The sequence below is a fragment of the Oncorhynchus nerka genome, linkage group LG23, assembly GCF_034236695.1.
Source record: "Oncorhynchus nerka isolate Pitt River linkage group LG23, Oner_Uvic_2.0, whole genome shotgun sequence".
Lineage (NCBI taxonomy): Eukaryota > Metazoa > Chordata > Actinopteri > Salmoniformes > Salmonidae > Oncorhynchus > Oncorhynchus nerka.
In genome coordinates, this window is record NC_088418.1 from 56,801,969 (window position 1) to 56,825,874 (window position 23,906).

Consider the following 23,906-nt stretch of genomic DNA (forward strand, 5'->3'; position numbering starts at 1 on the left):
GAGGACGTAAACTATGAGCAAAAACGTGGGGAGAGTATACAATGGGTTTATTGTTGCATATGTAATCTGTCGCTTTAAGAAAAGCCGTAGTTAGAAAATAAATAACACTTACATAGGGGTTTTACTGTATGACGTACAACAGGGTCAGAAGGAACAGTGTCTGGTTGAGGAGTGGGGTTGTGTGCCGCTGCTGGTCTGAGGGGTGGGGTCTGGTTGAGGAGTGGGGTTGGGTGCTGCTGGAAGTCTGAGGGGTCTGGTTGGGTGCTGCTGGAGGTCTGAGGGGTGTGGTCTGGTTGAGGAGTGGGGTTGTGTGCTGCTGGAGGTCTGAGGTCTGGTTGAGGAGTGGGGTTGTGTGCTGCTGGAGGTCTGAGGGGTGAGGTCTGGTTGAGGAGTGTGGTTGGGTGCTGCTGGAGGTCTGAGGGGTGAGGTCTGGTTGAGGAGTGGGGTTGTGTGCTGCTGGGGGTCTGAGGGGTGAGGTCTGGTTGAGGAGTGGGGTTGGGTGCTGTCTGAGGGGTGAGGAGTGGGGTTGTGTGCTGCTGGAGGTCTGAGGGGTGTGGTCTGGTTGAGGAGGCGAGCAGGGCGTTCAGCTGGTCAACAGTCAGTTGGTCATCAGTTGGTAAGTGTGCTGGAGGCCCTGAAGTAGGAGAGGAACTTGAAGCAGAGGCTGACCACAAAGTACCAGATGTTCCTAGCCATCTGAGAGCGGGCGATGAACACCCTCCAGATGAAGACCAGCAGTAGAGTGTTGAATGTGTAGCGGATGTTCCTCAGCCTGAGGGAGGGAGTTGGAAGTACACACTGTCATTTACATACTTCTTCAAAATAAGACAGGAGCAAACACAGTCAGCCCCTTAAGTAGTCTACTCACTTCCTGAGGTGTTGCCTGGCTGCAGGGATGTCGGACATGTCTTCATTCAGAACGTACTTCTTGGTGCCGATGCAGTAGTTCTCTATGTACTCTGGCCAGTTCAGCTGACGCACGTCAAAGTTGAATGTCTGGGAGAGAGTGTGCAGTAAGACATGGCTATTATGGTCACATTCTGTAAATTATGAAAACCTTTGGGATATCTATAATATAACCTTCTGAAATTGAATGATGTAAGTATTTTACCTTTATTTAACTAGGCAAGTCAGTTAAGAACAAATTCTTATTTTCAATGACTGCCTAGGAACAGTGGGTTAACTGCCTTGTTCAGGGGCAGAACGACAGATTTTTACCTTGTCAGCTCGGGGATTTGATCTTGCGACCTTTCAGTTCCTAGTCCAACGCTCTAACCACTAGGCTATGCTGCCTTATTAGTGACCTGTTGTCCTGAAATCAATAAAGCTGTTTGTTTGAGCTGAAATGATGGCATTACTAGGTGAAATACATACCATATTGACTATATACATCAACATGCAGAGATAGTGTGTGCATAGAGGATGGATTCTGAGTCTACTGTACCTTCCTGTCCTCGGGGCTGAGGTGGCTCATCAGCATGTTCATGTTATCGGAGTTCCACTCCCAGTCCTGACTGCTGAAGTACTCCAGCAGGCCGATGGCCTTGTGCAGCCGGTTGAAGATACGCATCATCCTACACAGAGAGAGAGGAATGGAGGATCTCAGTCCAAATGTACTGCATGCATATTGTACACAATTGTAATGTTTGTTTCACTGAAGACTTCATTAAAGATCACTTGTATGCAGCAAACACTGATTTCTTTATGATTACAGACCGTTTGATCTATTTTTTACATCACAATGTGTTGATTGGGTTGAAAACAAGTAGGTAGTTCAATTTTCATAGACTGAACAATGGTCTAGTGACAATGCTGATTGTCAGGACATTAGTAATCTTACTGGGGCTTCTGTCCAGACAGTCTCAGGTAGAGGTCGTAGATGAGGGCAGGGAACTTGTGGCTGACCAGGACCCAATACTGGTTCATCAGGTAGTTGGAGGTGATGTTGGCGTTGGGCCTTCTGAAAGCCTGCTCCAGAGGGTTCCTCTTGAAGCTGGACATCACATGGTGCTCTGAGAGAGAATACAAAGGAGTTAAAAATGTGAAGGAATCTTTGGCTTGGAGCTGACATCCCTATCTTACAGCTCTATTCTGTTGTGGCATTTTAAGGGGTGTAACATTACGGAGGTACCTCTCTCATTTTCCTCAGCCACTATATTAGATAATTGGGATGTATCCAAGGGTGTGGTTTTCTGTTGAACTAATGACTTCATTCACATCAGCTGCACACCTTCCCCACCTGGCTACAATCAAGGCAGCTCAGACCAAGGTAAAACTGCTGGGGGAACTGCTAGTGAAAGAACCAGTGGGTGATACTGGTGTGAATTTGTTCTTCGTGACCCACCAGCCTCTATAAAGAAGTGAACAGCCTTACGAGGGTAGCTCTCTCCTGTGTAGAAGACTATCTGGGGTAAGCCCGAGGGTAGCTCTCTCCTGTGTAGAAGATTATCTGGGGTAAGCCCGAGGGTAGCTCTCTCCTGTGTAGAAGACTATCCGGGGTAAGCCCGAGGGTAGCTCTCTTCTGTGTAGAAGACTATCCGGGGTAAGCCCGAGGGTAGCTCTCTCCTGTGTAGAAGACTATCTGGGGTAAGCCCGAGGGTAGCTCTCTCCTGTGTAGAAGATTATCTGGGGTAAGCCCGAGGGTAGCTCTCTCCTGTGTAGAAGACTATCCGGGGTAAGCCCGAGGGTAGCTCTCTCCTGTGTAGAAGATTATCTGGGGTAAGCCCGAGGGTAGCTCTCTCCTGTGTAGAAGACTATCCGGGGTAAGCCCGAGGGTAGCTCTCTCCTGTGTAGAAGACTATCTGGGGTAAGCCCGAGGGTAGCTCTCTCCTGTTGAGCTGTAGTTTTGTCATTTTGAGGCTTTCCCATTTAATTTATTCCCTATAACTGTTTGTGCTTTTGTTTTCAAATTGGTCTCATCACTTTTGAGAGCCAAGTGGAGGAAGAAGCGTACGCGCAGACTGAAGTGGTGGAAAATGAGGCAGAGGTCCAAGTAGACTGGGCCCATCCCCTACAGCTGTGATACCCCTCCAAGACCACTGTGGTGATTGAAGCCTGCGGTCCATGATGTGCAAAGAGATGAACCAAAGTTGTCTGATGCCAACCTCATTGGAGTAAAGGACAGATCCTGGCTACCCAGCCCTCTACTATGCTAATTGGGCTGGCCAGCAACGACTACTGGAGAATGGCGAGGAAGACATCTCATACTAAATGGAGTGTTTTGGATTTACGTACAGTATAATACAAAATGCTCTGAGACCACATGCCACACTACATATGACCCTTCGAGGAATCAAAGCCACACCCCTGATGTTGCACCGTGCTCCAGCACACTTCTGTGGATCAACTCTGTCATTAATTGTATATTTTTTTATTAACTCTAAGTAGAACAATAGGATTCAATCTGATCGTGATTTGTTGGCTATGTGCCATTTAAAGGGAGAGCATGCTGTGTTTACCGTGAACACTGCCTTTACATGGTGCATAGCTGACAAAGGGCGACGTTATTGAATCCCGGCCAGAGGGACTATTCTCCAGCCCCACTAACGAGTTGAAAGATGGTTTTGGTGTTGAGGGTGAGTGTTCCCTGCTAGGGAAAGGTAACACAAATATACATTTTTTTGTAAAAAGGCATCCGCAAGATTAGAACCTGTGACCTTCTGGTCCCTACCCAGCAGCACCCTTGTTTTTTCAAGTATTTAATGCTGTTCAGTCAAAGTAAACAAAGTAGATTATAAATGTAATTCGTTAAAAAGTTTGGTAAGGAAAACAAGTCACAGCCAGGATTCGAACTGGCAACGCCCTCCACCCACCTCCAACCTACCTCCCTGAAAGCATTTATTTTATTTGACTCTCATCTGTAAACTCCACACACTGACATGTTAGTCTAACTCAGAGCTTTTCATCCAACCAATCACATTTGTTCTGCCCTAGAAAGTGGAGCTTCCCTCAGCACAAGATTGAGGCCGGGGATCAATTCGTGGTGCCGTTAAATGGTACATTGTCTAGTGCCCTGTTCTATAACAAGCCTTGGATTGAATCCCAGCCTGATTGAGAAACTCCTGAGCACTATTCCAGGGCTCCTTCTTTGATTCCTTGGGAGATTCTCTATTGCACAAAATTCCGGCCTTTCCTCGACGCCTCTGTCCTCCTCTCAGTGATAAGTGGTCATGGAGAGTGTCAATTCGTTAGTAAGCTATCAGAGGAGTGTCATCCACTCCTCGATAGCCTCCTCCTCGCCAAGGATAATCATGTGCTTCCTCATGGCTGCTAGCGCCGAAGTGTTTTCAAATTTTCCACACCCCCTTTGAAATCAGCTGTTTTCTCAAAGGAGACAACCATGCACACATTTAAAACGATACTCTACTTATCCTTTTATCTATAGAATGTATTGCACAAGTAGCTATATTAGTTTATCACTTTGTATTTTGTGATTCCTCCTCTGTAAACATCATTTGCCTGATGACGAGAGTTCATCAATGAGCTTGATGCCTTGATAAGCTCCTTTCCTGAGGACGGCTCACCTCTCACAGTTCTGGGCGACTTTAACCTCCCCACGTCTACCTTTGACTCATTCCTCTCTGCCTCTTTCTTTCCACTCCTCTCCTCTTTTGACCTCACCCTCTCACCTTCCCCCTCTACTCACAAGGCAGGCAATACGCTCGACCTCATCTTTACTAGATGCTGTTCTTCCACTAACCTCACTGCAACTCCCCTCCAAGTCTCCGACCACTACCTTGTATCCTTTTCCCTCTTGCTCTCATCCAACACTTCCCACACTGCCCCTACTCGGATGGTATCGCGCCGTCCCAATCTTCGCTCTCTCTCCCCCGCTACTCTCTCCTCTTCCATCCTATCATCTCTTCCCTCTGCTCAAACCTTCTCCAACCTTTCTCCTGATTCTGCCTCCTCAACCCTCCTCTCCTCCCTTTCTGCATCCCTTGATTCTCTATGTCCCCTATCCTCCAGGCCGGCTCGGTCCTCCTCCCTCCTGCTCCGTGGCTCGACGACTCATTGCGAGCTCACAGAACAGGGCTCCGGGCAGCCGAGCGGAAATGGAGGAAAACTCGCCTCCCTGCGGACCTGGCATCCTTTCACTCCTCCTCTCTACATTTTCCTCTTCTGTCTCTGCTGCTAAAGCCACTTTCTACCACTCTAAATTCCAAGCATCTGCCTCTAACCCTAGGAAGCTCTTTGCCACCTTCTCCTCCCTCCTGAATCCTCCTCCCCCTCCTCCTCCCTCTCTGCAGATGACTTCGTCAACCATTTTGAAAAGAAGGTCGACGACATCCGATCCTCGTTTGCTAAGTCAAACGACACCGCTGGTTCTGCTCACACTGCCCTACCCTGTGCTCTGACCTCTTTCTCCCTCTCTCTCCAGATGAAATCTCGCGTCTTGTGACGGCCGGCCGCTCAACAACCTGCCCGCTTGACCCTATTCCCTCCTCTCTTCTCCAGACCATTTCCGGAGACCTTCTCCCTTACCTCACCTCGCTCATCAACTCATCCCTGACCGCTGGCTACGTCCCTTCCGTCTTCAAGAGAGCGAGAGTTGCACCCCTTCTGAAAAAACCTACACTCGATCCCTCCGATGTCAACAACTACAGACCAGTATCCCTTCTTTCTTTTCTCTCCAAAACTCTCGAACGTGCCGTCCTTGGCCAGCTCTCCCGCTATCTCTCTCAGAATGACCTTCTTGATCCAAATCAGTCAGGTTTCAAGACTAGTCATTCAACTGAGACTGCTCTTCTCTGTATCACGGAGGCCCTCCGCACTGCTAAAGCTAACTCTCTCTCCTCTGCTCTCATCCTTCTAGACCTATCGGCTGCCTTCGATACTGTGAACCATCAGATCCTCCTCTCCACCCTCTCCGAGTTGGGCATCTCCGGCGCGGCCCACGCTTGGATTGCGTCCTACCTGACAGGTCGCTCCTACCAGGTGGCGTGGCGAGAATCTGTCTCCTCACCACGCGCTCTCACCACTGGCGTCCCCCAGGGCTCTGTTCTAGGCCCTCTCCTATTCTCGCTATACACCAAGTCACTTGGCTCTGTCATAACCTCACATGGTCTCTCCTATCATTGCTATGCAGACGACACACAATTAATCTTCTCCTTTCCCCCTTCTGATGACCAGGTGGCGAATCGCATCTCTGCATGTCTGGCAGACATATCAGTGTGTATGACGGATCACCACCTCAAGCTGAACCTCGGCAAGACTGAGCTGCTCTTCCTCCCGGGGAAGGACTGCCCATTCCATGATCTCGCCATCACGGTTGACAACTCCATTGTGTCCTCCTCCCAGAGCGCTAAGAACCTTGGCGTGATCCTGGACAACACCCTGTCGTTCTCAACTAACATCAAGGCGGTGGCCCGTTCCTGTAGGTTCATGCTCTACAACATCCGCAGAGTACGACCCTGCCTCACACAGGAAGCAGCGCAGGTCCTAATCCAGGCACTTGTCATCTCCCGTCTGGATTACTGCAACTCGCTGTTGGCTGGGCTCCCTGCCTGTGCCATTAAACCCCTACAACTCATCCAGAACGCCGCAGCCCGTCTGGTGTTCAACCTTCCCAAGTTCTCTCACGTCACCCCGCTCCTCCGCTCTCTCCACTGGCTTCCAGTTGAAGCTCGCATCCGCTACAAGACCATGGTGCTTGCCTACGGAGCTGTGAGGGAACGGCACCTCAGTACCTCCAGGCTCTGATCAGGCCCTACACCCAAACAAGGGCACTGCGTTCATCCACCTCTGGCCTGCTCGCCTCCCTACCACTGAGGAAGTACAGTTCCCGCGCAGCCCAGTCAAAACTGTTCGCTGCTCTGGCCCCCCAATGGTGGAACAAACTCCCTCACGACGCCAGGACAGCGGAGTCAATCACCACCTTCCGGAGACACCTGAAACCCCACCTCTTTCAGGAATACCTAGGATAGGATAAAGTAATCCTTCTCACCCCCCCCCTTAAAAGATTTAGATGCACGATTGTAAAGTGGCTGTTCCACTGGATGTCTTAAGGTGAACGCACCAATTTGTAAGTCGCTCTGGATAAGAGCGTCTGCTAAATGACTTAAATGTTGTAATGTAAATGATGACGAGCGAGTGAATTACCGTCTCATTTCTTGCAAGAGCATTTCCCTCCACGTTCCCTCTCCTTACTGCCGCTCCTCAATTATATTGACCTTTTTCAAAACGGGGTGAGAAGCGGACAGCGGAGAGAAGGCGACCAAAACCAATTAAGATACCAGAATGTTGATAACATATCCAGCCAGCAAACCTCAAACTTCCCTAAGCAGCCCCATGGGCCCCCTAGACCCAGTTTGATTAGCTTAATTCTTAGCTCTTATGTGGTCTGGTAGATTAGTGCCCGCTATCCCAGGTTTATAACAGTGAGGCAGAGTGATGAGCCCTAATCCCTCTGCCAGCCATCTGATGGCAATTTCCCAGAGTGAAAGGAGCAGATTCACTAATCTGAGAGCATAGGGACCCTGGCTGTCGCCCGCTACCACGCTAATCTGAGCCTGACAGATACCCGGCCCGCATGGACCTTTTCCTCTCAGTGGTCCACTGGGATGTACGGTAGATGATGGGCCGGGAGGTGAGCTGCCACCACAACCAAAATGCTGGTGGGGTGATGATTTCACGATGACATGATGCCTCTACTTGTTATTGTTTGGGCAACTGTGCTTTATTGCTGATGGGAGTTGTCATCTGGGCAGATCCACAGTGGTGAGGTCAAACAGATGTACACAGTGTGTGGGTTCTGTAATGTTCTACTAGCTGCCAGAAGGTGGCAGTAAACCCTCGCCACTGTCAAATCCCTGGGCATCTAATTATGACACACATAATTTATCCACCTGCTTCTCACTGCTACACCATTCAAACTGATTTAGGAGAACCAGGACTGACAGACAACCCACCGTTTCATATCCCCGGTGGGAATGTATGATGCATAGTTTCATAGTGACAACACCATCAACCAAATGGATCACTAGTCACTTTAATAATGTTTACATTTCTCATCTCATACCATCTATTGCATCTTGCCTATGCCGCTCGGCCATCGCTCATCCATATATTTATTTTCCTATTCCATTCCTTACTTAGATTTGTGTGTATTAGGTAGTTGCTGTGGAATTGTTAGATATTGCTGCACTGTTGGAACTAAATCAAATCAAATCAAATTGTATTTGTCACATACACATGGTTAGCAGATGTTAATGCGAGTGTAGCGAAATGCTTGTGCTTCTAGTTCCAACAATGCAGTAATAACCAACAAGTAATCTAACTAACAATTCCAAAACTACTGTCTTATACACAGTGTAAGGGGATAAAGAATATGTACATAAAGATATGAATGAGTGATGGTACAGAGCAGCATAGGCAAGATACAGTAGATGGTATAGAGTACAGTATATACATATGAGATGAGTATGTAAACAAAGTGGCATAGTTAAAGTGGCTAGTGATACATGTATTACATAGGATGCAGTAGATGATATAGAGTACAGTATATACATATGCATATGAGATGAATAATGTAGGGTATGTAACATTATATTAGGTAGCATTGTTTAAAGTGGCTAGTGATATATTTTACATCATTTCCCATCAATTCCCATTATTAAAGTGGCTGGAGTTGAGTCAGTGTCAGTGTGTTGGCAGCAGCCACTCAATGTTAGTGGTGGCTGTTTAACAGTCTGATGGCCTTGAGATGGAAGCTGTTTTTCAGTCTCTCGGTCCCAGCTTTGATGCACCTGTACTGACCTCACCTTCTGGATGATAGCGGGGTGAACAGGCAGTGGCTCGGGTGGTTATTGTCCTTGATGATCTTTATGGCCTTCCTGTAACATCGGGTGGTGTAGGTGTCCTGGAGGGCAGGTAGTTTGACTTCCGGGTTGGAGCGAGTGGTCGCATCTGCACTTCGGTCCGCAGGTAGTATAACTTTTCATTACATTTCATTACATTTCATTATAGTACAACGGTTTGATTTGTCTAATCTTAGCAATTTCTTCTTAGCTAGCTACATAGCCGTCTTTGTATCAAAGATAATTGCGTAATTATCGTATTTCGTTGTCCTAACGTAGTCTACACTGCTATCTGCCCAGCAGCTAGCCAGCTAGCAAACGTCCACCGTCTACCGAATAGCAGCACTGTAAAACTATTACACTCAACTGAACGACTTGATTAGTGTAGTGTTAGCTAGCTACATAGTTGTCTTTGCTGTCTTCGTATCCAAGATAATTGTGTAGTTTAGAGTGTGTAGTCTTAGAGTGATTATCTTAATTTACCGAGGTTAGCTAGCCAGCTATTTGTCATCCTTAACGTAGGAGACACTGCTAGCTAGCCAACAGCTAGCCAACGTCTACCGAATAGAACTTCCTCACTCAACAACCCGGTCGCATTCCGCTTCCCTCCACAGGTAGTATCTCATTTCATTTCATTACAGTACAACGGTTTGATTTGTTTGATCGTAGCTAGCTACATAGCTAGCTACATAGCCGTCTTTGTATCAAAGATAATTGTGTAGTCTAGAGCGATTTTCTAGGTTAGCTAGCCAGCTATTGTCGTTCTTTTAACGCAACGTAACGTAATCAACACTGCTAGCTAGCCAGCTAGCCCCCGAATAGCAGCACTGTAGAAACTATCACACTCAACGGAACGACTTGATTAGTGTAGTGTCAACAACGCAGCCACTGCCAGCTAGCCTACAAAGTCAACAACGCAGCCACTGCCAGCTAGCCTACTTCAGCAGTACTGTATCATTTTAATCATTTTAGTCAATAAGATTCTTGCTACGTAAGCTTAACTTTCTGAACATTCGAGACGTGTAGTCCACTTGTCATTCCAATCTCCTTTGCATTAGCGTAGCCTCTTCTGTAGCCTGTCAACTATGTGTCTGTCTATCCCTGTTCTCTCCTCTCTGTCACAAACCATACAAACGCTCCACACCGCGTGGCCACCCTAATCTGGTGGTCCCAGCGCGCACGACCACGTGGAGTTCCAGGTCTCCGGTAGCCTCTGGAACTGCCGATCTGCGGCCAACAAGGCAGAGTTCATCTCAGCTTATGCCTCCCTCCAGTCCCTCGACTTCTTGGCACTGACGGAAACATGGATCACCACAGATAACACTGCTACTCCTACTGCTCTCTCTTCGTCCGCCCACGTGTTCTCGCACACCCCGAGAGCTTCTGGTCAGCGGGGTGGTGGCACCGGGATCCTCATCTCTCCCAAGTGGTCATTCTCTCTTTCTCCCCTTACCCATCTGTCTATCGCCTCCTTTGAATTCCATGCTGTCACAGTTACCAGCCCTTTCAAGCTTAACATCCTTATCATTTATCGCCCTCCAGGTTCCCTCGGAGAGTTCATCAATGAGCTTGATGCCTTGATAAGCTCCTTTCCTGAGGACGGCACACCTCTCACAGTTCTGGGCGACTTTAACCTCCCCACGTCTACCTTTGACTCATTCCTCTCTGCCTTCTTCTTTCCACTCCTCTCCTCTTTTGACCTCACCCTCTCACCTTCCCCCCCTACTCACAAGGCAGGCAATACGCTCGACCTCATCTTTACTAGATGCTGTTCTTCCACTAACCTCATTGCAACTCCCCTCCAAGTCTCCGACCACTACCTTGTATCCTTTTCCCTCTCGCTCTCATCCAACACTTCCCACACTGCCCCTACTCGGATGGTATCGCACCGTCCCAACCTTCGCTCTCTCTCCCCCGCTACTCTCTCCTCTTCCATCCTATCATCTCTTCCCTCTGCTCAAACCATCTCCTGATTCTGCCTCCTCAACCCTCCTCTCCTCCCTTTCTGCATCCTTTGACTCTCTATGTCCCCTATCCTCCAGGCCGGCTCGGTCCTCCCCTCCCGCTCCGTGGCTCGACGACTCATTGCGAGCTCACAGAACAGGGCTCCGGGCAGCCGAGCGGAAATGGAGGAAAACTCGCCTCCCCTGCGGACCTGGCATCCTTTCACTCCCTCCTCTCTACATTTTCCTCCTCTGTCTCTGCTGCTAAAGCCACTTTCTACCACTCTAAATTCCAAGCATCTGCCTCTAACCCTAGGAAGCTCTTTGCCACCTTCTCCTCCCTACTGAATCCTCCCCCCTCCTCCCTCTCTGCAGATGACTTCGTCAACCATTTTGAAAAGAAGGTCGACGACATCCGATCCTCGTTTGCTAAGTCAAACGACACCGCTGGTTCTGCTCACACTGCCCTACCCTGTGCTCTGACCTCTTTCTCCCCTCTCTCCAGATGAAATCTCGCGTCTTGTGACGGCCGGCCGCCCAACAACCTGCCCGCTTGACCCTATCCCCTCCTCTCTTCTCCAGACCATTTCCGGAGACCTTCTCCCTTACCTCACCTCGCTCATCAACTCATCCCTGACCGCTGGCTACGTCCCTTCCGTCTTCAAGAGAGCGAGAGTTGCACCCCTTCTGAAAAAACCTACACTCGATCCCTCCGATGTCAACAACTACAGACCAGTATCCCTTCTTTCTTTTCTCTCCAAAACTCTTGAACGTGCAGTCTTTGGCCAGCTCTCCCGCTATCTCTCTCAGAATGACCTTCTTGATCCAAATCAGTCAGGTTTCAAGACTAGTCATTCAACTGAGACTGCTCTTCTCTGTATCACGGAGGCGCTCCGCACTGCTAAAGCTAACTCTCTCTCCTCTGCTCTCATCCTTCTAGACCTATCGGCTGCCTTCGATACTGTGAACCATCAGATCCTCCTCTCCACCCTCTCCGAGTTGGGCATCTCTGGCGCGGCCCACGCTTGGAGTGCGTCCTACCTGACAGGTCGCTCCTACCAGGTGGCGTGGCGAGAATCTGTCTCCTCACCACGCGCTCTCACCACTGGCGTCCCCCAGGGCTCTGTTCTAGGCCCTCTCCTATTCTCGCTATACACCAAGTCACTTGGCTCTGTCATAACCTCACATGGTCTCTCCTATCATTGCTATGCAGACGACACACAATTAATCTTCTCCTTTCCCCCTTCTGATGACCAGGTGGCGAATCGCATCTCTGCATGTCTGGCAGACATATCAGTGTGGATGACGGATCACCACCTCAAGCTGAACCTCGGCAAGACGGAGCTGCTCTTCCTCCCGGGGAAGGACTGCCCGTTCCATGATCTCGCCATCACGGTTGACAACTCCATTGTGTCCTCCTCCCAGAGCGCTAAGAACCTTGGCGTGATCCTGGACAACACCCTGTCGTTCTCAACTAACATCAAGGCGGTGGCCCGTTCCTGTAGGTTCATGCTCTACAACATCCGCAGAGTACGACCCTGCCTCACACAGGAAGCGGCGCAGGTCCTAATCCAGGCACTTGTCATCTCCCGTCTGGATTACTGCAACTCGCTGGTGGCTGGGCTCCCTGCCTGTGCCATTAAACCCCTACAACTCATCCAGAACGCCGCAGCCCGTCTGGTGTTCAACCTTCCCAAGTTCTCTCACGTCACCCCGCTCCTCCGCTCTCTCCACTGGCTTCCAGTTGAAGCTCGCATCCGCTACAAGACCATGGTGCTTGCCTACGGAGCTGTGAGGGGAACGGCACCTCAGTACCTCCAGGCTCTGATCAGACCCTACACCCAAACAAGGGCACTGCGTTCATCCACCTCTGGCCTGCTCGCCTCCCTACCACTGAGGAAGTACAGTTCCCGCTCAGCCCAGTCAAAACTGTTCGCTGCTCTGGCCCCCCAATGGTGGAACAAACTCCCTCACGACGCCAGGACAGCGGAGTCAATCACCACCTTCCGGAGACACCTGAAACCCCACCTCTTTAAGGAATACCTAGGATAGGATAAAGTAATCCTTCTCACCCCCCCCCCCCCATTAAAAGATTTAGATGCACTATTGTAAAGTGGCTGTTCCACTGGATGTCATAAGGTGAACGCACCAATTTGTAAGTCGCTCTGGATAAGAGCGTCTGCTAAATGACTTAAATGTAAATGTAGTTTGCCCCGGTGATGTGTTGTGCAGACCTCACTACCCTCTGGAGAGCCTTACGGTTGTGGGCGGAGCAGTTGCCGTACCAGGCGGTGATACAGCCCGCCAGGATGCTCTCGATTGTGCATCTGTAGAAGTTTGAGTGCTTTTGGTGACAAGCCGAATTTCTTCAGCCTCCTGAGGTTGAAGAGGCGCTGCTGTGCCTTCTTCACGATGCTGTCTGTGTGAGTGGACCAATTCAGTTTGTCTGTGATGTGTATGCCGAGGAACTTAAAACTTACTACCCTCTCCACTACTGTTCCATCGATGTGGATAGGGGGGGTGTTCCCTCTGCTGTTTCCTGAAGTCCACAATCATCTCCTTAGTTTTGTTGACGTTGAGTGTGAGGTTATTTTCCTGACACCACACTCCGAGGGCCCTCACCTCCTCCCTGTAGGCCGTCTCGTCGTTGTTGGTAATCAAGCCTACCACTGTTGTGTCGTCCGCAAACTTGATGATTGAGTTGGAGGCGTGCGTGGCCACGCAGTCGTGGGTGAACAGGGAGTACAGGAGAGGGCTCAGAACGCACCCCTGTGGGGCCCCAGTGTTGAGGATCAGCGGGGTGGAGATGTTGTTGCCTACTCTCACCACCTGGGGGCGGCCCGTCAGGAAGTCCAGTACCCAGTTGCACAGGGCGGGGTCGAGACCCAGGGTCTCGAGCTTGATGACGAGCTTGGAGGGTACTATGGTGTTGAATGCCGAGCTGTAGTCGATGAACAGCATTCTCACATAGGTATTCCTCTTGTCCAGATGGGTTAGGGCAGTGTGCAGTGTGGTTGAAGCACAAGCAATTCGCAACACTCGCAATAACATCAGTTAACCATGTGTATGTGACCAATAAAATGTGATATTCAACTGCTGAAGTACATTGATTTATGACGACGGAAGACATAGTGGCAGATGAGCAAGCACTGATTATGTCACTGTAACAGGCATACAGGCAGACTGACTGACAGATACCTACCGATCTCTCCCCAGTGGAAAGGGTTGATGCCGCCTGTAGTGCAGTTGTAAACCAGCGCTGCTTTGGGTCTGCAAGGGAGCAGAGAGATGAGGTCAGAGGGGTTAAAGGGATCAAAGGGGAGGGTCCATTAGGAAACATCTATAAAATGAGCCCATGAACACATCACATCAATTGAAAACACTGGGCTTCTTCATCAGTCAATGGTGTATAGCTGGGGAGATGTGTTTGAACAAACTGGGCTAAGGTAGGTTTACAGGAGGTCTTTCTGCAGGTCAATATGGGGGTGTCTGTTTGTGTGGGTTAAACCATACAGTCATTGGTCAAACCATATTCCACCTGGGGGGAAAGTTAACCTGTGCACTGCCGTGTACCAGCCAGCGGCCAGGGTCAGGTTGATGACCACGTCCACGGGGATGAGGTCCGCCACCGCATCATTGTTGGCTCTCATGGTGCGCAGGATGCCCTTCCCCGCCTGATCAGACAGGACACAGGGTTACCACCACATCTCATCATCACCTGATCATCGTTTAAACTAGTAGCATCAAAATGAGCAAACTGACTATCTGAAAAATACAACTAATAAGTAGATGTTGGTACTTACAGCGATGAAGACTCCGCTTGGTCCATTGAAGTTGTCGATCCAACCCTGAGACAGAAGAACAGGGAGGGAATAAATGAGTGTAATGAGAGATTAGGGGCTCTATTCAATCCGTACGGATTTTTTTAATCCGTTATTTAAATTGAAAGGCAATGTTCCAGCGTAAGCGGACACGGTAGATGCTGCATATGTCTGCTCAATCAGAAATGACCTAAAAATGTATATCTCGCAATCTGGAATGCTTTAGCGATGCAGACTGAATAGAGATGTAGGTGGAAGAGAACCCTAAGTACCCCCCTTAAAACTGGAATCGTTAGTTGCTACATCTATTTTTGGACTTATAAATTAATGATATATACCCATTGATTGTTGAAGAATATAACTTATAAATGCCTCGTGAGCTTAGTTCAGCTGTCATACCCCATCAGAACCCAAAATACAAGCTTGTTGTACTTTAATGGTTGTAAATATAAACAAACACTGTATAGCCTAACAACATGGTTAAAACTATACATTTTATAGAATGGATATAAAATCCATGATTTTAGTCCTTGCATCCATAGCTCTGTCTATGAATTTTTTAAAATTTAACCAGGCAAGTCAGTTTAAGAACAAATTCGAATTTGCAATGATGGCCTAGGAACAGTGAGTTAACTGCCTTGTTCAGGGGCAGAACTACAGATGTTTACCTTGTCAGCTCAGGGATTCGCTCTAACCACTAGACTACCTGCCTCAGCTTTTTAACAAAACACAGGCGGTGTTTCCGCTTTGTTACCGTTTCAATTAGGAATTCTAGCTTCAAGCAGCACTATAACATTGCTGCAACATCATCAAGTTACAAATAGCCTCCTAACAGTAACATCAATTAGATTGTTGTGTATCTGCTGAGTTATCATTCCAGTGGTGTGCTAGGCTAGCTAGCTAGCTACCTATGGAGAGTGAGACTGAGATAGGGAGAGTAACATTGTCCAAGTCAATTAGCCCTCCGGTAATACATTGGTAATAGACTGGGCTTATTTGTGTGGGTCTGGCTGTGGCTTGTCCCTACAGGGTAAGGCTACATGGTCTGGTGCAGACAGACAGTCAGACAAATAGGAGTCCTTATCACACTGTCCCAGACACAATTTCTGCAGGTATACATCTTTGACCTCATTGAGGGATCGCCTGTGACATTTTAACACTTAACGGAGTTCTGAGGACATGGAGATTGAAGTTCATCACACACACACACACACACACACACACACTCCTCCCGTCGCTCCCACTGTCTCGAGCTGCCTGCGCAATAAACTTGTAAAGCGTGATCTTTTGGCTGTTTTGCTGCCAGGCCTGGATCCTGCTCTGTTGAAACGTTACAGCCCCAGAAAACTAAATGCAGCCCTGGGGCTGTATAGTCGTTTTCTGTGGATATACTTCGTGCTGTTTAAAAGTCTATTATACTCTATTGAAAACTCTGAAAGTGTGAATTTTTTCGTCTTCTAGATTTCTGATCTCTTTCTGTGTGAATTCATGGAGCCTCAGACGTTCAAATAATATTCCTGTAGGAAAATAAAGTAAGCATGTCACCTGAATTTGCGGGAAAGAACTTTGACGAATATTATAATCACAAAAATGATGAAATGTTGAACACCATCCTCCCATTGCTCCTCCAAAATTTTAAGCAGCAATAAAGTCTGCATTTATATTTTAAAAAGGCTTTAATATGTCCATCTGCCGCTATGCTAAGTGAGATTATAACGCTAAACGCTGTGGAATCCTTACGCTAAGATGTTATCCTACACTACAACAGCCGGACAGATTAGAAAATAAAAAACAGCTTACTCATGAAAGTACCATCACCCTGTACATCCAGAAGAGGACTGGCCACCGCTCGGAAGCTGGTTCTTATCTAGCTTTCTCCCTAGGTTCCTGCCTTTCTAGGGACAACTGCTGATGTCAAAATACCTTTATAAAATACATTATATTGATTGATTGATTACTGCACCCACTGAACTTTCAGAGTGGCCTTTCCATGAACCTTCAGTTGCTTTTCAGTGACCTTCTATCTAGTAGGAGACACTCATAGGCTCTCCGGTTTCAGCACTGGCAGTACCCCTCCCTTTCCCAATCACCCCTTCCTTGCACCCCTCACAATGCCTACCCAGCTGTTGGGGTCAGGGACACTCCTCTTCTAGTCCTGGAATGCAGCCCAGCCAGACTTTCTGAACCATTAGACCTGTCCTGGTCCAACCCTAATACAACCTTTACTCAGCACTACACACCCAATCCCCCTTTAAGTCTGACTGTACACAGGGGAGATATATTGACCAGTGTACTATTACAGCGATCGATCGCTAATTCCCATCCATTTGGCACCACAGCAGGACATGATGGTGTGAGAATTGACAGAATTCTGACTGAGCATTTTACCATCACAGTGAAAGTGCTACATAGGTTTTTATAAATTGTGATATATTTCTCAACAGGTGGCTGAGCCAATCACATTTCTTCTGATACACTTACCTTGCTGACCAGTCAGTACACTGTTTAACATCCACAGACTATATACAGAATGTGATCCATGTATCTATTGATCATCTATTGACTTTATTGCTGTAATCTAGTCCCACAGAATGATGTATGTATATGATACTGTATCTCTATGGTAACGGCACTCACAGGGAAAGGCTCCTGCCAGCTGGCTCCCACTATGGAGGGTCTGATGATGCCGATGCTGAGCTTGCTGCTCTCCTTCTGAACCACGCACTCTGCCAGGGCTTTGGTGTAGGTGTAGGTGTTGGGGCGGTCCCCGATGAGGCGCGGCGTGATGTCACGGACGATGCTGTCCTCCATCCACCTGCAGTCGCAGACACAAGAGGACACTCACAATTAGACTCGCATCACAATGGTACAGGACACATGCCAGGATTGAAGTAAAGTTGGCATTTTGAGGGCCTCCCGGGTGGCGCAGTGGTCAAGGGCGCTGTACTGCAGCGCCAGCTGTGCCACCAGAGACTCTGGGTTCGCGCCCAGGCTCTGTTGTAAACTTGCCGGGAGGTCCGTGGGGCGACGCACAATTGGCCTAGCGTTGTCCGGGTTAGGGAGGGTTTGGCCGGTAGGGAAATCCTTGTCTCATCGCAACTCCTGTGGCAGGCCGGACGCAGTGCGCCGGAGAACACAAGGTTGCCAGGTGCACGGTGTTTCCTCCGACACATTGGTGCGGCTGGCTTCCGGGTTGGATGGCGCTGTGTTAAGAAGCAGTGCGGCTTGGTTGGGTTGTGTATCGGAGGACGCATGACTTTCAACCTTCAGAGTTGTAGCGATGAGACAAGATAGTAGCTACTAAAACAATTGGATACCATGAAATTGGGGAGAAAAAGGAGTAAAATTCACAAAAAACAAACAAACAAAAAAAGTTGGCATTTTGTGTAGATAGATGAAACGTCGTTCACTCCGATAGCCGTCTGATGGTATTTATAATCAATCATTAGTTGAAAATGGCACAAGGTGGTGTGGACTTGACAGCACCCTTGGTTCGGTTCAATTCCATTTCAATCAGTTCCTTCAGGAGATTAATTGAAATTCAATGAATATACTGTCATTTATCTAACTAAGGGTCTAAGTAAGATTCTATCAGATCTGCGCTAGTCGACACCAGCATAGAGATTGTTTAGAGGTTGTTTAGAGGTTTAGAGGCATAGAGGTTGTTTAGAGGTATAGAGGTTGTTTAGAGGCATAGAGGTTGTTTAGAGGCATAGAGGTTGAGGCATAGAGGTTGTTTAGAGGCATAGAGGTTGTTTAGAGGTTTAGAGGCATAGAGATTGTTTAGAGGCATAGAGGTTGTTTAGAGGTTTAGAGGCATAGAGGTTGTTTAGAGGTTGAGGCATAGAGGTTGTTTAGAGGCATAGAGGTTGTTTAGAGGCATAGAGGTTGTTTAGAGGCATAGAGGTTGTTTAGAGGTTTAGAGGCATAGAGGTTGTTTAGAGGTATAGAGGTTGTTTAGAGGTTTAGAGGCATAGAGGTTGTTTAGAGGTTTAGAGGCATAGAGGTTGTTTAGAGGCATAGAGGTTGTTTTGGTGGTGTTGGAGGTGGAACGGAGTTAGAGCTGTCAAATCCACAAGCGGCTCCCGGCATTATACCTAAAGAGGACATTTTCTCATTCTGACCTTCCAACGTGAGTGGAACGGGTGTGGCTTCGTGACAATGATCACAAGAGCAGCTGCTCACCGATGTGACAGGTACAACGTAGTTCCACCTCCGACTGCGCCAAATCATCAGCTATGCCAGTTAATGCTTGATCTGATCGAATCCAGGCCTAAGTGCCATTTATCTTTACTGAGCATATTTTCAATGCATGAAATTTGCAAATGAATTCACTTCCTGAATAGATTAAATTGTAATAGCAGCAACCCCACCCCCAACTCAGATGCAGAAAGTTGACATCACACTACTCACTCCAGGGAGTCGATGAGCTTCTTGGGTTCTACAGGCGGTGGGTAGATGATCTCGTCGATGTGCCTGCGGTTGCAGTTGGCGTAGGCTGTGGAGATGTGGATGAAGGCCTGGAGGTTGTGCATCTGCTGGGCCAGATTCAGGAGCTGCTGCGTGGCCATCACATTCAGCTGCAGGGCGTGTCTGGGAAGAGAGGACACACACATAGCAGGACTAGGTAAGAGATCACTGTGCATAAGTACACATAAGAAGCATAAGCACACTATGCATTCCCGTAACATCCTCACAAGGAGAGAAGTGTGAGAGAGAGAGAGAGAGAGGGAGAAAGAGAGAAACCGAAAAAGAGAAGGGTGAGAAAGAGAGAGAAACAGAAACAGAAAAAGAGAGAGAGAAGGGTGAGAAAGAGAGAGAGAGAGAGAGAGACCGAGAGAGGGAGAAAGAGAGAAACAGAAAAAGAGAGAGAGAAGGGTGAGAAAGAGAGAGAAACAGAGAAACAGAAAGAGAGAGAGAGAAGGGTGAGAAAGAGACAGACCGAGAGAGAAAGAGAGAAACAGAAAAAGAGAGAGAGAAGGGTGAGAAAGAGAGAGAGAGAGCACGTTGGAGAGTTGGCATTATAATAATCCTCCCTCACACCCTTTTATCCTCACACTTGATTCCAGCAATGTGCTTCCATTCCAGGAAAACAGACAGAAATCTATCTCACCTCTCAGCCAGTCTACAGAGAAAGATAGTGCTTCTCAGCCACAGTCAGGCAGTGTAGAAGGTGTGTGTGTGTATGTAAGTGCAGATGTCAGATGTGGTTTTGGGAACTTTTATAGAGCACTAGGGTAGTTTGAGAACTATTATAAAGCACTAGGCCAGTTTGAGAACTATTATAGAGCACTAGGCCAGTTTGAGAACTATTATAGAGCACTAGGCCAGTTTGAGAACTATTATAGAGCACTAGGCCAGTTTGAGAACTATTATAGAGCACTAGGCCAGTTTGAGAACTATTATAGAGCATTAGGCCAGTTTGAGAACTATTACAGAGCACTAGGCCAGTTTGAGAGAGAACACCACTGTGTCTGTGGACTGCTCCTAACTGTGTTCCTCACTGTTCCAAGCCGCTGAGTCATTAATGAATTCCGCTGTTGTATTTTCATTAGGGTGCCAGATATACTGTATCCTAGCAGCTATAGTGGCTATGGTGCTTATCACTGCTTCAGTGCTAGGCTTGACTAGCCTTGTACATTTGCACAGCACAGATGTTGTGTCTAGGGCGCTATCTGAAATGCTGTGGTCTGGGTCCCAGTGATTAAACTGTTGTCTGATTATGGTCCAACTCCCCCTGGCAACTTTGTTTCCCTGGAGACAGGGTAACATCATTGTGTGTCAGACGAGAGAACGTGAGAGAGAACAGGGGAGAAAGAGAGAGAAATACAGAGGAAGGGATGGAGAGGTAGGGGTGAAAAGAGAAAAGAAAGTGAGAGGGAGAAGAGAGCTATGATGCTGTTCAGAGAACACTCTCACAGCTAATGTCCCGCCTCCCCACACCTCCTTTCACCTCTCTGACTGCATCTCATCCCTTAAGGCTGCCCTGTCTCTCCTACTCAACGGGATCTGTTCCCAGCAGCCACACAGGCACCCAGACAGGCGTATTTAACAGTATGATGAAGACTTGTGAGAATACACTGAGACAGATAGACACAGAGCTCTTTAATGTTTTAATAATCCCTCTGAAGACCTCATTCCTGCTTCCTCACTGAGTAGAAGACATCTAAAGACATCTCTCTACCCCCTACAGCTAGCTACCTGCAGACTCCCTGGATACATCTCTCTACCCCTACAGCTAGCTACCTGTAGACTCCCTGGATACATCTCTCTACCCCCTACAGCTAGCTACCTGCAGACTCCCTGGAGACATCTCTCTACCCCCTACAGCTAGCTACCTGTAGACTCCCTGGAGACATCTCTCTACACCCTACAGCTAGCTACCTGCAGACTCCCTGGATACATCTCTCTACCCCCTACAGCTAGCTACCTGCAGACTCTGTAAAGAATTGCTATTTCTTATGCAGGTGACCAACCTACTGCTAAATACATGGCTACAACTCACCGTAGAGCCTGTATTGGGTCCCCTACTGGATAGCTCCCGCATTACACACTTACTGCCAAACTAGCGCACACACATAATCTCCTCTCTAGCAGAACATTGTGTGCCTGAGACTTCCTGATGACGGACAGACAACTGAGCCAATGGCGGAAGACTACAGACTACACCCAGCCTGAACCAATCCAAAGATCCGATCTTCTAGAATCAACCTACTTTCTGCCATATATTAGGCTGTGCTGATTGTTAACGGCCTCTTTTCCTGCTGTTCTGTGACTAACTGGAGCCATCTTACCTGTACTAGATATCTTCAGACTCTGAATAAACTGTCGCTTGTCCCTACAATTTACCACTTTGTCTGACTCCTTGATACGGCTCACCCATCTACATATCTAGCTAACAGACCTGTATCAGACTCCTGGATACATCTATCTACCCCTACAGCTAGCTACCTGCAGACTCCTGGATACATCTCTCTACCCCCTACAGCTAGCTACCTGCAGACTCCCTGGATACATCTCTCTACCCCTACAGCTAGCTACCTGCAGACTCCCTGGATACATCTCTCTACCCCCTACAGCTAGCTACCTGCAGACTCCCTGGATACATCTCTCTACCCCTACAGCTAGCTACCTGCAGACTCCCTGGATACATCTCTCTACCCCCTACAGCTAGCTACCTTCAGACTCCCTGGATACATCTCTCTACCCCCTACAGCTAGCTACCTTCAGACTCCCTGGATACATCTCTCTACCCCCTACAGCTAGCTACCTTCAGACTCCCTGGATACATCTCTCTCTCTATCTGTCTCTCTCACCACATGGAACATCGATGCACTGTCTACTACGTGAGATGATGAAACCACGTGGAATATTGAAAACTTAAACAGTTTCAATTTTTAAATTCAATATGACTGTATTCTATAAGACTTTATTCGCTCAACATTGCATTGGATTTTGATGTAATATGTTTAATGACTATTTATGTAAGTGTTTGCCTGTCAACCATTTTAGGTGAACAATATTGCTTGACAGACGCTACACAGACGCTATATTATCTTGGGATCTCTGTTGTGTTTCTCAACATCCTCATCATACTCTAGATGTATCAGCTTCCCCATTGGTCAACACCAGAACACAAACAGTCCACACTATCAACCAAACATCACTTCCTGTAGGAAGTCCCTGGACAATGGGCACTTTCTGGTACTCTGGACAATGACAAAGCAAAACCCCCCGATCCCATAAACCAGACCAGAGTAAAATATCAAAATAAAACGTGACCAAGATAAAGACGACCCTGGCCCCTATACGGGCTGACCTCCTCGCAACTACAGACTGTCTACTGTGTTGACGTCAGTTAATAGGATCTCTATGTCTTTGTACCTCTCTCTGTGTCAGACACAAGCTATGTCCATGCATTTATATACAATCAAACGGATTTGTTGAGTTGATAAAGTGGTGAGTTAGCTTGATAGCTAGGTGATAGAGGAAGAGTCGGTGTGTAGGGGGTTGTGGTCCTCACTTGAGGGGTTCGTCGAAGCGGATGGTGGCAGCACAGTGGAAGATGATGTTGACGCAGGAGGTCAGTCTCTCTACGTCCTCAGGACTGATGGCCAGGGCAGGCTGTGTCAACTCACTGCTGATAGGAACTATCTTCTGGTGGAAGTCTGGGTTGTCCTCCCTCAAGCGGTCAAACAGCTGCAGGAAATGCACACATAGATGCATCAGATCATATCAACGTATGTCAAGCCATTGATTTAACCAGGTCCATATGTAAAGGACACTATATGCATTGATGTCTGTAACGATTCTGTCTACATGGATGTTTGGCTGTAGGCTATTCCTCTGCACAACTGCTACTGTGTAAAGCCATGTCAGCTTTTACCTAACAATAGCACCATAGTAGTATTTGCAAGCCTCAGTATGAACAATATGGTTCATGTTGACCGATGTAATTGATGAATGACTCTAGTATTTAAACACAGATCAAGCGGGTGGCAATATTTGCATTTTCCCACAATGCTCTAGTAGCAGCGGTGTCGCCCATGGGAGACCACACTCTGCAGTACCAGAGCACTCTGTGTGTGTGTGTGTGTGTGTGTGTGTGTGCGTGTGTAACATGTTCCCTGTTCTTATGACTCAGATGAGGCAGGGAGTGCACCTTACTAAACATGACACAGGAAATGAAACCTCATCACCAAGGAGGGAGATAATATCACTCCTTATCCTCCAAGCAAAAACCATCATCAACAAATTGTAGGTCTTAGTCTTGAATGCAGGGGACTGTGTTTTAGGGCTGAATATAAGAACACAACAAACAGAAGGGAAGATAAAGTCTCTTGTGACAGACGAGACATAAATCAAGTAGCTGGCCAGTGTGCACCTCAGATTTGGCTCTGGGTGTCGAGAATTAAGGAAGACACAAAAAATTGTACTGGACATTTCAGATTGCTAGTGATTAAGATTAGCATGTGTGAGTTATGAAATTGGATGTCTCTCCTCTGTGTGTGTGTGTGTGTGTGTGTGTGTGTGTGTGTGTGTGTGAGTGTGTGAGTGTGTGTGTGTGTGTGTGTGTGTGTGTGAGTGAGAGAGTGTGTGTGTGTGTTCTGGCTGCCTTGGTAAGCAGACCACTCTAAGTGAAGAGCAGGACAGATGTTGAGTAATGCCTCCAACAGCTGTTCATATCCATGTTCTTTCTCTCCATCCCTCCCTACATCTATCTCTCTCCATCTCCATCCATCCCTCCCTACATCTATCTCTCTCTCCATCTCTCCCTACATATATCTCTATCTCAATCTCCATACATCTATCTCTCTCTCCATCTCCATCCATCCCTCCCTACA

General features: G+C 47.8%; 1 protein-coding gene across 1 annotated transcript in view; it reads right to left on the reverse strand.

Moving 5' to 3' along the window:
- Nucleotides 1-30: 30 nt before the first annotated feature.
- Nucleotides 31-23,906, reverse strand: part of LOC115118340 (fatty acyl-CoA reductase 1-like) — a 66,130-nt gene continuing 42,254 nt past the window's right edge. The window contains exons 3-12 of the mRNA XM_029646927.2: nt 22,586-22,761; nt 18,976-19,155; nt 17,200-17,377; nt 14,545-14,589; nt 14,297-14,415; nt 13,944-14,011; nt 1,841-2,012; nt 1,445-1,574; nt 869-996; nt 31-772 (exon numbers count right to left, since the gene is read on the reverse strand). Of these exons, the coding sequence (XP_029502787.1) occupies nt 610-772; nt 869-996; nt 1,445-1,574; nt 1,841-2,012; nt 13,944-14,011; nt 14,297-14,415; nt 14,545-14,589; nt 17,200-17,377; nt 18,976-19,155; nt 22,586-22,761 (1,359 nt within the window). The 3' untranslated portion in view covers nt 31-609. The remainder of the gene's footprint in view (nt 773-868; nt 997-1,444; nt 1,575-1,840; nt 2,013-13,943; nt 14,012-14,296; nt 14,416-14,544; nt 14,590-17,199; nt 17,378-18,975; nt 19,156-22,585; nt 22,762-23,906) is intronic.